The 15,282-nt window shown below is 34.4% G+C and overlaps 2 protein-coding genes across 2 annotated transcripts in view; one reads left to right on the top strand and one right to left on the bottom strand.

Moving 5' to 3' along the window:
• Window positions 1-2,101: 2,101 nt before the first annotated feature.
• Window positions 2,102-5,240, top strand: LOC107845040 (homeobox-leucine zipper protein HAT3). The gene is made up of 4 exons (XM_016689325.2): window positions 2,102-2,571; window positions 2,950-3,260; window positions 3,828-3,907; window positions 4,518-5,240. The coding sequence occupies exons 1-4, from the start codon at window positions 2,397-2,399 to the stop codon at window positions 4,879-4,881; spliced, it is 930 nt and encodes a 309-aa protein (XP_016544811.1). The 5' UTR covers window positions 2,102-2,396; the 3' UTR covers window positions 4,882-5,240.
• Window positions 5,241-6,029: 789 nt separating this feature from the next.
• The window catches only part of LOC107845049 (actin-related protein 2/3 complex subunit 5A), a 19,183-nt gene continuing 9,930 nt past the window's right edge, over window positions 6,030-15,282 (bottom strand). Inside the window, exon 4 of the mRNA XM_016689335.2 lies at window positions 6,030-6,402. Within this exon, the coding sequence (XP_016544821.1) occupies window positions 6,267-6,402 (136 nt within the window). The 3' untranslated portion in view covers window positions 6,030-6,266. The remainder of the gene's footprint in view (window positions 6,403-15,282) is intronic.

Below are 15,282 nucleotides of genomic sequence, written 5' to 3'. Positions count from 1 at the left end.
TAACTAACATCATACATAGAGGCTAATTCACAAATTAAAGCTTAGGAGTTCAACTTTTAATGTTCTTTAAGTATTATATTTATTATATTTTAAAATTAAAGTTATCTGATTCATATTTATTAGTATTTGTTATGATTTCATAGACTTTTAATCCACATATTTATGTTTCAACTAAAGGATACAATATTCAGATGAATTTGACATTAATACTCAGCCATTCGCCTTTAATACTTAATGGAATTTTTTTTTTAAATCTTAGTAGTTTATGAAAACATCTCTAGCAGAGAACATTTTCTTCATACATGAGTCCATGCTAATTTGAATTAAATGAAGAAGATTTTCTTACAAAATATTTCTTTTAAAAATATTCTTATAAAATGATCTATTTTGATTTAATACTCTCTTCATTTAAAAAAGAATAATCTATTTTAACTTGACACAAAGTTTAAGAAAATAAAGAAAACTATTGAATCTTATGACCTCAAATTGAAATTGTATCAAATGTACCAAAATGTCCTTTAATTTTGTGATCCTAAACATGCCTCGTGGAAAATTGAAATTAAAGTATTTCCAAAAAAGAAAAAGCGTCATTCTTTTCTAAACGGACTAAAAAGAAAAATAAGTCATTCTTTTTTAAACGAAGAAAGTATGAAATTTTAAAAAGTATTTTAAATTAATAATAGGTAAAATTTATTAAATATTTTTAATCTTACGGTATTTAAGTAAAATCAAAATTAAAAATTACTAAAAAATTTAAAATATTATTTTAAAAATAAGACAAACAAATTCATCAATGAATTATGAAATGTTGCCACTTTAAAAGGAAAAAAAAAAAAAGTGATGGGACTGCTAGGAAAAATAAATAGAGATAAAATGAGATTAGTATTTTGTACTCACATGCATCACGCGCTGGTTACCCTTTTCCCGAGATAGAGCGCGTGAGATAAAAAGTAAGGTTCAGAAAAAAGTGTATCACGAGGGAGCACGCACGCTAGTCAACAGTCAACGCTGAAAAAAAAAGCTACTTTTCAATGAGAAGTTACAATTCAGGAGCTGATGATGATTCAATTAAAGCAAAAGATTTATTTACACTTCAATACTACTCTAATACTTTATTCATTTAAAAAAAAAAAAAACTATTTTAATTTTATATAAAACTTTAAAAAATAAATTTATATAAAATATTATTAATCAATTTATAAAAAAAATTAAAATTAAAATATTATAAACATAATTATTCTTTTTGAAACGAATGAAATAACACGTACTCACCTTTATTCGTTCACCATAGTTGAATTTAAACATTTAACCATGGTTAAGTATAGCCTACACTCCTTCGTGTTAATTTGTTTGTTCTGCTTTTATTTTAATTTTTTTTTTTAAAGGAAAATCTTGATTTTTTTAACAACTCTTTGATGTTAAGTTTTCCTTTTACAATATATTATTTAACTCGCAATAATGAATGTTTTGACACACTTTAATATATTTTTATTTTATACTCTCAAATTCTAAAAGTTTTTTACTTTTATTAAACTCTCCAAATTGAAGTAAGCAAAGAGGGGTGTAATAAATATATAGAAACGGAAAAGTGCTAAATGATCATAATTTTTTGATTCAAATTTGATCACAATTATGAAAAGACTTACATAGCTTGTGAGTCTTTTAGCCATAATTTTTTGATTATAATTTGACCATAATAAAAAGAGGTTAGATTTACATTATAAATTAGTTAATCTTTTGATATTTTTATCGTATATAAAAATTTATTTAAAAAAAAACTCAATAAATCTTTTCACATCAAATTTAAGCAAAAAAAATTACGATTATTTAGCACTTCCCAGACAAACACCAAGAAAGAAAGAAACAAGGAAAATCAAAGCCAATCCCTATCATCATCATTGAGCCAATAGCCACTGACATAAGTCATCATTGAACATCTATTTGCCTTCTTCTCCCTATACTCACACATCCCTTTCACTCCATGTTATTTAATTCTAAATAAATTTATTATTAAAAATAAAAATGTTTAATATGTCATTATTATTTTTAATTTTCTCTTAAATGACTTTATATCCCAACATTATATACAAAATTCTTGTGCTTCATAAATAGTAATGGAGTAATAATAGTAAAACCTTATGTAAATATTTGTGTATATATATTGATAGGTACTGAATCTTTCTGACCTATCCTACAAACTGTATGGCACTATAGCCAAAGGAAAAAGGCTGCAACTCTTCTGCTACAAAAGAGAACACCCCATTTCTCTTCTTTCTGTCCCCCCCACCCCTTGCTCAAACCCCAGAGCAAGAAAAACCCCATTTTTTTTTACTTTTGGATTCCAAAAGTGAAAAGAAAAAGGTAAACTTGTTTGTGGTTCTTCAGAGAGGAAAAAGATGAGTGGTGAAAAAGAAGATGGTTTGGGTTTGAGTCTAAGCTTAGGAATTATGAGTTGCCCTCAGCAAAATAAACTCAAGAATTATATCACTTTATCATCATCAACTCCTCCTCCTCCTCCTCCTTTAGCCTTGAATCTCTTGCCTTTCATGCACCATCATCAAAGTTCTTCAGGTATAATTCATAAAGCTTCAAACTTTTTCTTCTGTTTTTATTTCATTGCTCCAATTTTCAAAGCTTTTAGAACTGAACCCATTGTAACTTCTAAAAGTTATCGGTCCAAATTTCAGAAAAAGTTAAAATTTTTGGTAGTTTTTTCACACACATAAAAAGCACACCGATGCACTAAGCTTTCGTCATGCACGAAGTCCAAGAAAGTCTTACCATGTGTTTGTACAAGAGATTGTTTCCCCTGTTTGAGCTCGTCAACTCCTGATCACGTAACAACAAATTTATCAATTACGCCAAGACTTCTCTTCGAGTTGTTCACACACATTTTAGGGAAAAAAAGCCACCCAAATGATTTTCTTAGCATGTTTTTTTTTTTGGTAGGGAGAAATGATGAGGAAAGAGGAAGGGTAAGAGGGGAAATAGACATGAATGAGCCAGCCAGGATGATTGTAGAATGTGATAATGAACAAGATGATGATGATGAAGAAGAAAATCAAGTGATAATGGTTTCATCACCAAACAGTACTGTTTCAAGTGTGAGTGGTAAGAGGAGTCATGATGAAGGGGAGAGAACCACCAGCTCACTGGAGGATGACGGCGGCGATGCGGCGGCAAGGAAGAAACTCCGGTTGTCTAAGGAACAAGCTGCAGTTCTTGAAGAGACATTCAAGGAACATAACACTCTTAATCCGGTGAGTGGTAGTTTTGGTAAATAACTTTGCATCTCAAGGGTAATTTTGGAAAAATGGGTACTTTCTTTCTTTTTAAAAAAAATAAATGAAAATTTATTGAAGAAGACGTTTGTTTAATCGTGTTTAATATTAGTAATTGTTGTAAGTTCTTTTGTGAATCTTTTGTCTGGAACAATTTTTTTGGTGAAAATGTCTCACTTCACTTCTCACCCTATATATTTTTTTTAAACTTTTAATTTCTCAAAAAAATTCTAATTTTATACTTGCTCCGTTTCAATTCAATTATTCTTACATATTTTATTCCGTTACCAAAACATCTCTCTTTTTTTGTGACAATTTTCATAGATTACATATGGAGTTTTAGTGTACCGAATTATCTTTTTATATGTTTATATTTAAGATCATAACATGATTATTTTGATACATTTCGTTTATCTTTAGTTCAAAAGCATAATATTAAAATTTTTAAAGAATTTCGTATGTTAAAATCGGATAAATAAATTAAAATGAAAGGAGTAAATGTGAAGGTGTAATAAGTTTTGTATCTTTTTTTCTTTCTTTTTTCAGAAACAAAAATTGGCTCTGGCGACACAGCTGAATCTGAGGCCAAGACAAGTGGAGGTGTGGTTTCAGAACAGGAGGGCAAGGTGTGTTATTTGTTTACATATTGAAGGGCATTTTTGGCATTGGAATAATGTTTCACGTTTGTAGCATGCATCTTCTTTGTTAGTCTGTTACGTACTAAGGACACACGTGTATTGTTCGATACTCCTATTATAAAGTTTTAATAATGATAATCTAAGTAATGTCCTGTCGGATTGTACACGTGTGCATGGATTATATTTCTCACTTTAGAATTTTAATATAGATTGTCTAGCAATCTATCTATACTTGCAATTATAAAAGATTTATCCCATTTTGCTTTGGTCAAAGTAACATAAATGATAAATATATTCTATTGTCTTGTAAAAATAGCAAACTTTATATTATTGGCACATAACTTTTATTAATTTAATTTCACAATTTAACTTAATGCTGGTGTGGCGGTTTTAAATGGAGGATCGAAATCAAACATTTGAGATATAGGGTAGGTTGTGTTGCTATTCCTTGTTTAGATTAGAGATGATTTCAGTATTTAAACTTAACGTGTGTAATTTTTAAGGTTCTTTGGCATTAGATTATTGTACTTTTGAATAAACTTGACATTTAAGGTTCTTAGTATTGAACTAGTTCATCGATAACGTCTAAATGCTGCAGGACCAAGTTGAAGCAAACAGAGGTTGATTGTGAGTACTTGAAGCGTTGCTGCGAAAATCTGACGGCGGAAAACAGACGTTTGCAGAAAGAAGTTGTTGAGCTTAGAGCATTGAAGCTTTCTCCACAATTGTACATGAACATGAGCCCTCCTACGACCCTCACCATGTGTCCTCAGTGCGAGCGCGTAGCTGTATCATCATCCTCATCCTCCGCGGCCTCTTCTTCAGTCAACCGACCAAGTGCCTCTCGCTCACACCATCACCCGGAAGGCGCCCTCCACCAAGCGCCAGTGCCCCTCAACAAACCATGGGCTGCAATACTCGCCCCTAAGACACTCGGCGTGCAACAACGGTCCCAAGTGTAATTTTTCTCTTGTTTGGAGGGTGAAGAAGTAATTTTGGACTAGATTGTTGAACTCTTTTTTGAGCTAAACAGATAGACAAAGGGTAGTGAAAACTGAAAAGTGGTCCTATGATAGGGGGTAGGGACTAGGGACTAGGGAGAGCAAGTGTTTATAGAGAAATTAAGATGAATGAGATGATTACAAGAGAATCTGAGTTAGTTTTATTTTTGTTTGGGTTCTCCTTTAGTTGGTGAATGATTAATGTTCAAAAAGTGGGATGTGATGTGTTGGGTTTGAAAGGAACAGTTGTTTGATTTGTTCATTTCATTTGTGTAGGAAAATGGTTACTTTAATGGGAAGACATAATTATGTTGCACTAACCATTTTTATATATATCTCCCCCTACCTTTTGCATGAATCATCCATTCCAAACTTTTTTTAAAGAATCAATGGGCTCCTCTTGGGCTCTGGTGGAATGATTGCCATGTACTATTATCTACTTTTGCCCCTAAAAGTATTTGACTAGCATTTGAGATTGGATGTTCTAGCAAAGTTCTTATTTTTTTTTCATGAAATAAGTGCCTTTATTTTTAAAGTAGCAAGATGGGATGATTGGAACACTACCTTTGTTGTGGGGTGTTGAGTCCCTCATCTCAAGTATTGATTTATGTTTTGATAATTGCAGAACTGTACTTATTTTTAATAATTGTGGTGTTTCCATCAACTTGTACATAATCCTGCCAAGTATGTACCATATTATTTGTCCATCAAGATTTAGGCAAATGTGATGAAATTACTTAGTTTTATAGGCAAATATGAAGAAATTACTTGGTTATTTCGTCTTTGTTGGGGTTTGAATGATGATCTTTATGGTTTTCACCTTCTCATCGATAGCTAGATCATACCCTTAGATGCAAGCACCCTCCTTGATATCCTGTGGTAGTCACAAAATGCACCTGATTTTTTGCCTGGTAATAACAGGCATCCATAGAAGGTAATAAGTTGCAATCTTCTGGTTTGGGTTGTGGGGTTCACATGATCTCAAACAGCAGCAAAGTTTCTACAATAGAACTTTTGATGCAGTTTATAAAAGTCAATTTTTGGTAATAGACAGCTCTTTGGAGCAACATCTCCTTGATATGATAGCCACATAAACAACAACAGAAATATGAAACAAAAAGAGTAGCATAAATCTTTATCTGTCTTGGTGAAGTTCATATATTTAAAGACCGGAAGCAGCCCTTCGAAAATAAGCTAAACTGAATCTCAACTTCAATAGAGCTGCAAAGACGATATACAAGTGCACTTCCTACGTAAAAATTCATCAGTAGTGATGACTTTCTCCCCCCACCCCACATAAATTGCTACAGTATTGTGTTCTTCCATCTTTAATAAACAGGTATCGGTCACACAGTATTCAGAGTGTCAGCAAGACAACGCAGTATGCATCCCAAACCAGCTTTTTCCGTTAGTTTCTCATGGATCTTTAGGCATTGGTCACATGTTGGGCGGTCTCCAGTAGACAAACCTCTGTACAAGTACCTGCACATCAGATAAGAAGGTCTGGTTGTGAATCTTGTGATCCAACTTCAGAAACATGCCACATTACTTGTGAATCAGGTAAGAGCTATTGCATAAATCAGAAGAAAGTTTCACATTTACACACTTCATTTTCGTGTCTCAAATAGTGTTTGTGAAGCAGAGTCTAGATAGTCCAATATCAGAAAAAGAAAAAGAGTTATGCTGTCAAAAAGAGTTCATTCAGAAGAAAATGTCACCTTGTGTCACATAATTTCTTCATCTTCTTTAGTCTAACAAAGATATAGGAAGATTTTGGATCAAACATTATACCCAGCACCTAAAGAAACCAAATGAGTGGTGAATTATTTAAAGTTGGCATTTTGTTTCAAAGCATTTTGTTTCAAAGGTAGAATATTGGTGTAACCATGTGTACTGCAACTAAAGAAATCAATGCTAATCAGCATACAACCATAACTGTACAGGTAAGAAATCTTTTTTCTTTGTCCCTTAACTTAATTAACTAGACACTATATTAATCAATGTAGACCATAGACGGTTTCCGAGAAGATGCATTTGACTACCAATTCGCAAGAGAAACAGTTTTTTTTTTTTTTTTGGCTATTGAACATAGCCAAGAAACAAAGCCTTGTATTTTGCTATATGTTATGCTTGGTATTTGGTGCGATTTGGATGCTTTACTAAGATTTATATAGTGGAATCGTTTTACGTTTCTTTTTGTATCCCTTCTAGTACTTAACAATATTCTTTTTTCTCTATTGCTTGGATCCTCCAAAGATGTCCTCGCACCAAGTCGGATTCTCCAAAAGACACATCTTTTGAAGGAACACACGCACCGGGCAGCAATTTTAAGGATCAGAGCAACATAGTCTTTCACTAGTTTATGTCCTATATCATCTAATATACTTCAAAACTATAAGATCCTGTCTCACTTGTGTCAACACCCATATTTTCAAAACTGTCTTACTATTACTATAATACATGACTCTCATGTTTGTTGTTTGTTTCTCTGCTACTTATGTCGCACCAATAGGAAGCATAACTTCTCAAGTCTTCATATTTGGAATGCAACTCCATCACGGCCTTATATTACTATATTGAACTCGGAGAAAATAAAAAAATCTATGGGAAAGGATTTAAATATGGTCCAAAGAATCTCGAGAGTAGTTCCATGAACAATCCTTCGCGGGATTTGTTTTTTCAAATTAACTGCATATTGTCAATATATTGCAATAGGTGATTGAAAATTTGTGATTAGGCGGGACATGGAACAGTTACAGCTTACCGAGGACATGACCCTAGATAGGAAGGTCTGGAAGACGCGAATTACGGCAGAGGATTAGGGCCTGTTCGGGTCGCTAATGTAGGGAGGTAATTGGTGGGGGTGTATTCCTGGTATGATTCCGTATTCAATGTTCTGTTCCGTGTTCCGTGTTCTATGTTTGTTACGAATCTGTGTGCTTTCCTCTGCTTTATATTCCTGCATTCCTGCTTTACTCTGTTTTATATTCCTTATGGCTGCAGTATCTATGTTATGTCATCTGCTTCTGTGCTGTACTATGTGTTTGTTTGATATCTCGTAACTTGAGCCGGGGGTCTTTCGGAAACAGCCTTTCTACTTCATCAGAGGTAGAGGTATGGACTGCGTACATCTTACCCCCCCCAGACCCCACAAAGTGGGAATACACTGGGTTTGTTGTTGTTGTTGTTGAGGTGATTGAAAATTTAGAACGGATGTTAAGCGGGTGGAAGATACCATACTTGTCTAAAGAGAGAAGAGACTGCTGTTGAAATCTACTGTTCAGCTAGAATTTCCTGAAGGTTTTATTGGAGGAAGAGGACAGAGTAGATATATCATTTGATGGAACGGGATAAAATAAGAAGGAGATCAGGATGTGTACATATATGGCCTTGACGTGAAAATGAATAAGGTGATTTGCATATAAGGTGGTGTTATACAGAGAAAGGTGAAAGATTTTTTTATTTTTTTTTTGAATAAAGTTAGTTAAAAAGAAAAGGTGATGTCTGCTGGACACAGGACATCTAAAAATGGCGGTGGTCAAATGAAGCAACTAACACTATGAAAAGGTATTCTAAAGGAGAAAGATGAGATTACAACGTTCATTGGTTTTATTGTTGGAAATTGTGCTTGGAACAATTTGGTTCAAGATATGATGTGGATACTGAAATTAAACTTGAAGCATACTTATCCAAGGGAATATGTGATTGCTCATGATAGCATGGCAATTGTTGCAAATTATCATACAGAACTAAGGGTTCATCGTGGAAAACTAGCTTGAGAAGACCTATTCAAAAAGGGAATGGAAAGAAGTGGAGGAGTTGACATAAATCAACATTTCCTCTGTGGCAGAGAGTGGTGGCAGCGCAAGTACATTTTCAATGAGCTTCCATTATACCGGTCTACTGGGACGGAAAAAAGAAGACAAGGTAAAAGAGACATGAATGAACAAATACCAAATAAAGTGACCATCTTCAGATGCTGAATAGAGCGGGTGCAATTTTTCCGACGGAAAATCACATAAGGAGGAAACATATTGTTGTAAGTTGGTGTTTCATGTGCAAGCAGTATGAGCAGGATGGTGATCACTTATTAATATACTACAGAGTGGCTTCACAGCTATGGACTAGGTGTGTTCTTTTAACACTATAAGAGAGCGTTAAGGCCACGGCAAGTTGGAGGATTATGAAGCTTTAGAGAGTTGAAATAAACATGGATGCTAGGCCACTTTGCTTTTCTAAGATTACATGGAATGGAAGAAATAGGAGCTCTTTCAAAGCAATGAGAAAAGCTCAAGGAATTTGAAGAGTTTCTTTTGTTTCATTTACATATTTGGCTTAGACAAATATTATTTCAAATTATTTTACTCATTCAGTAAATTGGTCAAATCAAACCCCTAAAAAAGTGAAACAGAGCCAAATATCTGATAGGAAAATAGTGGGTAACATTTGAATACGTGGAAAGACATTTTGGTCTGCGCATCTCCTACTATGGTATTCTTACCGCAGTGCAGAATGTACATATCGAGACAAAGTTGTATGTCAAAGGAAGAAGGCTATACAATATCTTGACAGAATAAAAATAAGCCAATTGTTATTACACTCTACAAAAAGGGAAAATGAGGTCTTATCAGCCACATGTATTCTAAGAAACAATTTTGAACCAGTAGAACTGACTTCTAAGTGCGAAGCACGGAAGCAGTATGTAAATGGTCTACTTGCCTACCATTTAAATTGGCAGATGGGGGTGGGAGAGTCTCTCTCTCAATTATCAATCTCCACAATGGCCACCATTTGGAACGGCGGACGTACGGATTAAATCTCTGTGACTATTGCATTCAATATTTCTTCCTCGCTTTGCAGCATCGAGCTATCCCATAATAATTTAAGCTGCAGGAGGGCAGGTGTATCCCTGTTACTGAAAACTGTATACTAAACTGATCATCTCAAGTTCGAGATCATAATACGAAAACCTGATTTCCATACTAGCTCAAATCATTTAACCACCTATAAAACCAATAAAATGTACCCAAACTTGATTGCCACATAGGTCAAACCTACCTTGACTGCAGATCATGCAAAATTCCTCCAACTCATCCCAGTAACAAGTTAAAGCTTTATATCTCTCTAGTCTCAATCTCCTTGGCGACTATTTTAAGCTAATATATGAGAATAGTAAATATGCTGGCGCATGTAAAAGTAGGGCAAGTTTTGCTTCTTTCACCAAGTTATTATATTCAGGTGTTTCCAGAAAGTAGGCACTTCAAACCATCTACTACCCCTTCCAACCTCTGAATTCAGCCCTTTATCATATGTTGAAGGTAAAGCTTTGTTAAAAATCAACATTAGATAAGAGTAAGAGTAAGTTTTTCGGTTCTTAAGCCGAAATATCTTCATCTTAGTGCCGAATAAGCATACCAACCCAAGTTATTCCCTATGAACTTTCAGACCCTTCTTGGCAGATCATCCCTTCAACTTTATTTAAGTGTTTAAATACGTAGTCACACCTCAGATTCCTGGATGGAGATTTGAACCCCATCAAGCAACTAGCAAGTATTACACCAGTTCCCTGGTTTCTAGTGGTAGAAAATCAATGAAAAGGCAATCTCACCTACAAACAGGGTGAAATCATTTAAAAAACATGCTTAAGCTACCAGTGAAATGATGTATTAGTTGGCTGCCCCAAAACCACTGAAATATCATTTCTAACTGTCAATAAGGGATCAAATCGGGTCACATCTTTTAAAAGGACCCGCATAAACAAACATTTTGTGTGATTTTAGAGGGTAGGCATGACATAGGGTCCTCAATGGACCTAAGAGATTTATTGTTCCAACTACTCACTCAACTACTACCGCTTTGACATTTGTAATTTTTAAAAGTACTTTTCGTTATGCCGATTTCGTTCGGTTCCAATAGACAATACGTAACGATGTAGTATATTATATGATCATTTTTAACTACGCCGATTTCGTTCGGTTCCAATAGAAAAATACGTAAGGATGTAGTATATTATATGATCATTTTAAACTACGGATTCATTTAGCAAAAGCTATTTGGGAACAAAATTTTTCCAAACTTATGAGGTGGATTTTGTGTCATAAGTACAAAATTGAGTTTGCAAGCTCATTGCTCAAACATGAGAAGAGCAAGTTGGAGGGTTGATAGGTCACATCCTTCTTAATAGACTTGCATAGTGAAAGATTATGACAAGCATGATATAGGGTGCTCAATTGACCTAAAAGATTTATTGTTCCAACTACTACCGCTTTAAAGTCATTGTATTTTTTAAAGTTACTTTTCGTTATGTCGATTTCGTTCGGTTCTAACAGAAACTACGTAACGATGTAGTATATTTATATGATTTCTTTTTATTAAGGATTCATTTAGCAAGAGCTAATCCATAACAAAAAAATTTCAAGCTTATTAGGTGGAAAATTTGTAGCATTTCGTGCCAAATTGAGTTTTACTATCTCAATGCTCAAACATAAGAAGAACAAGTTGGAGGGTAGAAATATTTCGGTCACTTCATTTTAATGCAATTGCATAGTGAAAGATTATGACATCAAATCATTGTGATTTTAGAAGCGGTAGGCATGAAATAGGGTCCTCAATGATTCCAACTACTCACTCAACAACTTGCACTTTGACGTCACTTTATTTTTAAAGTTACTTTTCGTAATGCCGATTTCTTTCAGCTCGAATGAAAAATAGATAATGGTGTAGTATATTTATATGATCATTTTTTAGTACGAAATTATTTAGCAAAAGCTATTCCGGAATAAATTTTTTCAAGCTAAGGAGGTGGATGTGGTGTCATTTTCGCAAAGTTGAGTTTTGCAAGCTCATTGCTCAAACATGAGAAGAGCAAGTTAGAGGGTTGATAGGTCACATCCTTCTTAATGGACTTGCATAGTGAAAGATTATGACAAGCATAATATAGGATGCTCAATTGACCTAAGAGATTTATTGTTCAAACTGCTCACTCAACTACTATCGCTTTAACGTCACTGTATTTTTTAAAGTTACTTTCGTTATGCCGATTTTGTTCGGTTCGAATAGAAAATACGTAACGATGTAGTATATTCATATGACCATTTTTTACTACGGATTCATTTAGCAAGAGCTAATCCGTAAAAAAAATTTTCCAAGCTTATCAAGTAGATTTTGTGTCATTCGTGCAAAATTGAGTTTTGCAAGCTCATTGCTCAAACATGAGAAGAGCAAGTTGGAGGGTTGATAGGTCACATTCTTCTTAATGGACTTGCATAGTGAAAGATTATGACAAGCATGACATAGGGTGCTCAATTGACCTAAGAGATTTATTGTTTCAATTACTCATGCTTTGACGATGTTCCATAAAGCGTTGTGACACGTTTGAAGGCGCTGAAAGAGAGTATGAAGCACTGCACGAATTTCAAGGGAAAGCTTTTTTTGCAAATACCAGATCTCCACCATTGAAAGAAAAGAAGGGCAGGATGCTTATTTTGGAGAGTTTAGATTCTTTTGTTACATGGTTGGACTAAACACACAAAGATTTAATGTGGAAATATAGGAGCGGAGAGTGCATTGGTTTTGGAAAGAGGTTCCAGACTATCTTTAGTCAAATTGGAGAATCCCTCTCTGAATTGAACAAGAAAAAAGTTGCTCACGGGAATGTTGAAAAAGGAATCATGCTTACTAGGGATAAATCGATAAGAATGTGCAATTTTATTTTACCATCAGAGCTCTCTAAGAAGAGAAAAAATGAAGACGTCCGTCCTATTCCTGATGAGAAAAGAGCAACTGAGATAGAAAAGGATATCCAAGATTTTATTAAGCTGATGATAAAGGCAGCGGAGAATGATCCTCGCAAGTATACATTGGTATCCAAGGACATTGAATTCCTTAAATTCATTGGTAACTGCTGGGTTTTTAGTTAGATCAAAACTGTAAGTGATGCAAACCAAGTTGGTTATTGGATATACAACCCAGTTTTTTTGTAGAGTATTCAGAAAAAGATACTTTTGGACTCAAGCAAGACAACCTTTGCGGAAAGATATTATAGGTTTGGCGTCCAGGTAGGCTAGGTTTACCCTATCTTTAGATTGAGCTTATTTACTTAAATTGTAAACTATTATGCTAGCGTTGGATAAGTGCTTCTAGATGCGGATTATTTCATATAAATTGTCTTATTTATCCGGAATAAGACCCCGTTCTAGTAAATATGGGAATATTATCTTTTAATATAATATCCCACATCTTGTTTTAGGACGTGAAACTAAATTGCAAAATTTTGAATTTACCCCTTTGTAATTAAGGTTGGCAGATGATTATTTAGACGTTGACATTGTTATGGTATGGTATGGATTTTAATATTACCATTGACTATTATTGTTACTATGAGTTCCGGTTCGAGTCCGGCATTTGATTATTATTGTTACTATGAGTTCCGGTTTGAGTCCAACATTTGATTATTATTGTTACTATGAGTTCCGGTTCGAGTCCGGCATTTGATTACTATTGTTACTATGAGTTTCAGTTCGAGTCCGACATTTGATTATTAATGTTACTATGAGTTTCGATTCGAGTCCGGCATTTGATTATTAATGTTACTATGAGTTCCGGTTCGAATCCGGCATTTGATTATTAATGTTACTATGAGTTCTAGCTCGAGTTCGGCATTTGATTATGGTTGTGGTTCCTCTGAGTTCCGGTTTGAGTCTGGCATCTGATTATGGTTGTGGTTCCTCTGAGTTCCGGTTCGAGTCCGGCATCTGATTATGAGTTATATATATGTGGCCTATCGTTATTACCCACTATGTCCGATTCGAATCCAGCGCGTGTCCTCTTATTATTATCCATTACTACCGGTTCGAGTTCGGTATCTGGCCTCTTGTTACTACCCAGTGGTGTCGGTTCAAGTCCGGTGCACATTTAGATGACTATCATGATTTCTTGGGATTGGCTCAGTTACAGATTATTTACGTTTATTTTCTTTAATTGCTACTTGTGTGTTCCACCGGCTTATGGGGGTACGGTTGGGTTAATTGTGTGTGCCTAGTGGACTTATGGGGGTCCAGTTAGGTTATGTTTGATTTGTCTATAATTACTGCGTTATTTACTTTCTGATCGCTTACATTTATTCATCTATCTCATTGACGTAGCTTGGTAGTTGTTTACTTTTCTGTCCCTTTTTACTGTTGACTTAGATTACATCCTTGCATTGTAGTTATACCGTTTCTGTATTGAGCTCAGTCGGTCGATGATTCCTACTGAGTACCCGTTGCTTTGGTACTCATACTACACTTCTGCATCTTTTCTCTGATGCAGATCCAAGTATTAGCAGCCATCATTGACGTAATTCCAACCTTCCAGTACAGATTCGGAGCAGGGTGAGCTTACTGTCTTCCGAGGCTGATCCTTCTTTATCTACTCTGGTTTAGTCTTTTGTACTCGAGACTGCTTGTGTATATTGGGTACATTTTTTATTTTGTCTAGTACTTTGGGTACCTGTCAATAGTGGCTCTAGTACTGACCTTATCAGGTCTTGGGAGGGATTCATTTGTGTATTTGATAATTTTTCTTCCCTCGTTTTAGTATGAGATATGATTACTTTCTGTTTGTTACTTTTTATTACTGCTATCATTATATGTTATCTTTTCTGATTTCTGCCTATTAGCCCGTTATCTATTATTTCGGGCTATGGCTTGGCTTGGCTACTAAGGGGATAAGGTAGGCGCCATCACGATTTGAGAAATTGGTCGTGACAGCATTGTTCACTCCGTAAGAAGAGCCATTGATGTTGTTGAACCACAGCAGTCTGGGGGGAGGGCAACCAAGTAACATGATGCATAGAAACTCTATTTTCAATTTATTCGTTCCAATATCAAGTTGACCATTGAACTTTGGTTGTAGGGAAATACTCAACTTTTTTGTTATCCTTCTTACTTTTGGGTTTAAAGCCTATCAGGCCTGCCCAATCCTATTAGGTTGAGTGCATTGAAAGTACAAAAAAAAAATGTTTTATTATACTAATAAATATCTACATTGATTAGTAAGAAGAAAAATGGAAGATCCATTCAATTACAAAGGTCTGATGAGAACCCTAAAAAATAAATCCAAATCATTGAGATCAAATGTTTGAATTTTCAAAAAAAATAACTACAACAAATTACTTAAATTATTTTTTTTCGACAAACTATTTACTGTTGATAATCCTTTAAAATAACTACAAAAATAACTTACAGATTTATTAAAGAAAACATTTTGAGTTTTTAATTTCCCTTTATTAAAGGTTGGAAATTGTTCAAAGTACATTTTTTGAGAAAATTTCAGCCTTCCAAACTAAATATTAATTATCTTAAAACAACTCAAACGTTAGCA

The sequence above is a fragment of the Capsicum annuum genome, chromosome 8, assembly GCF_002878395.1.
Source record: "Capsicum annuum cultivar UCD-10X-F1 chromosome 8, UCD10Xv1.1, whole genome shotgun sequence".
NCBI classification, from domain to species: Eukaryota; Viridiplantae; Streptophyta; class Magnoliopsida; order Solanales; family Solanaceae; genus Capsicum; species Capsicum annuum.
The sequence above is the reverse complement of the archived record's forward strand: the minus strand, read 5'-3'. Positions and strand labels throughout refer to the sequence as shown.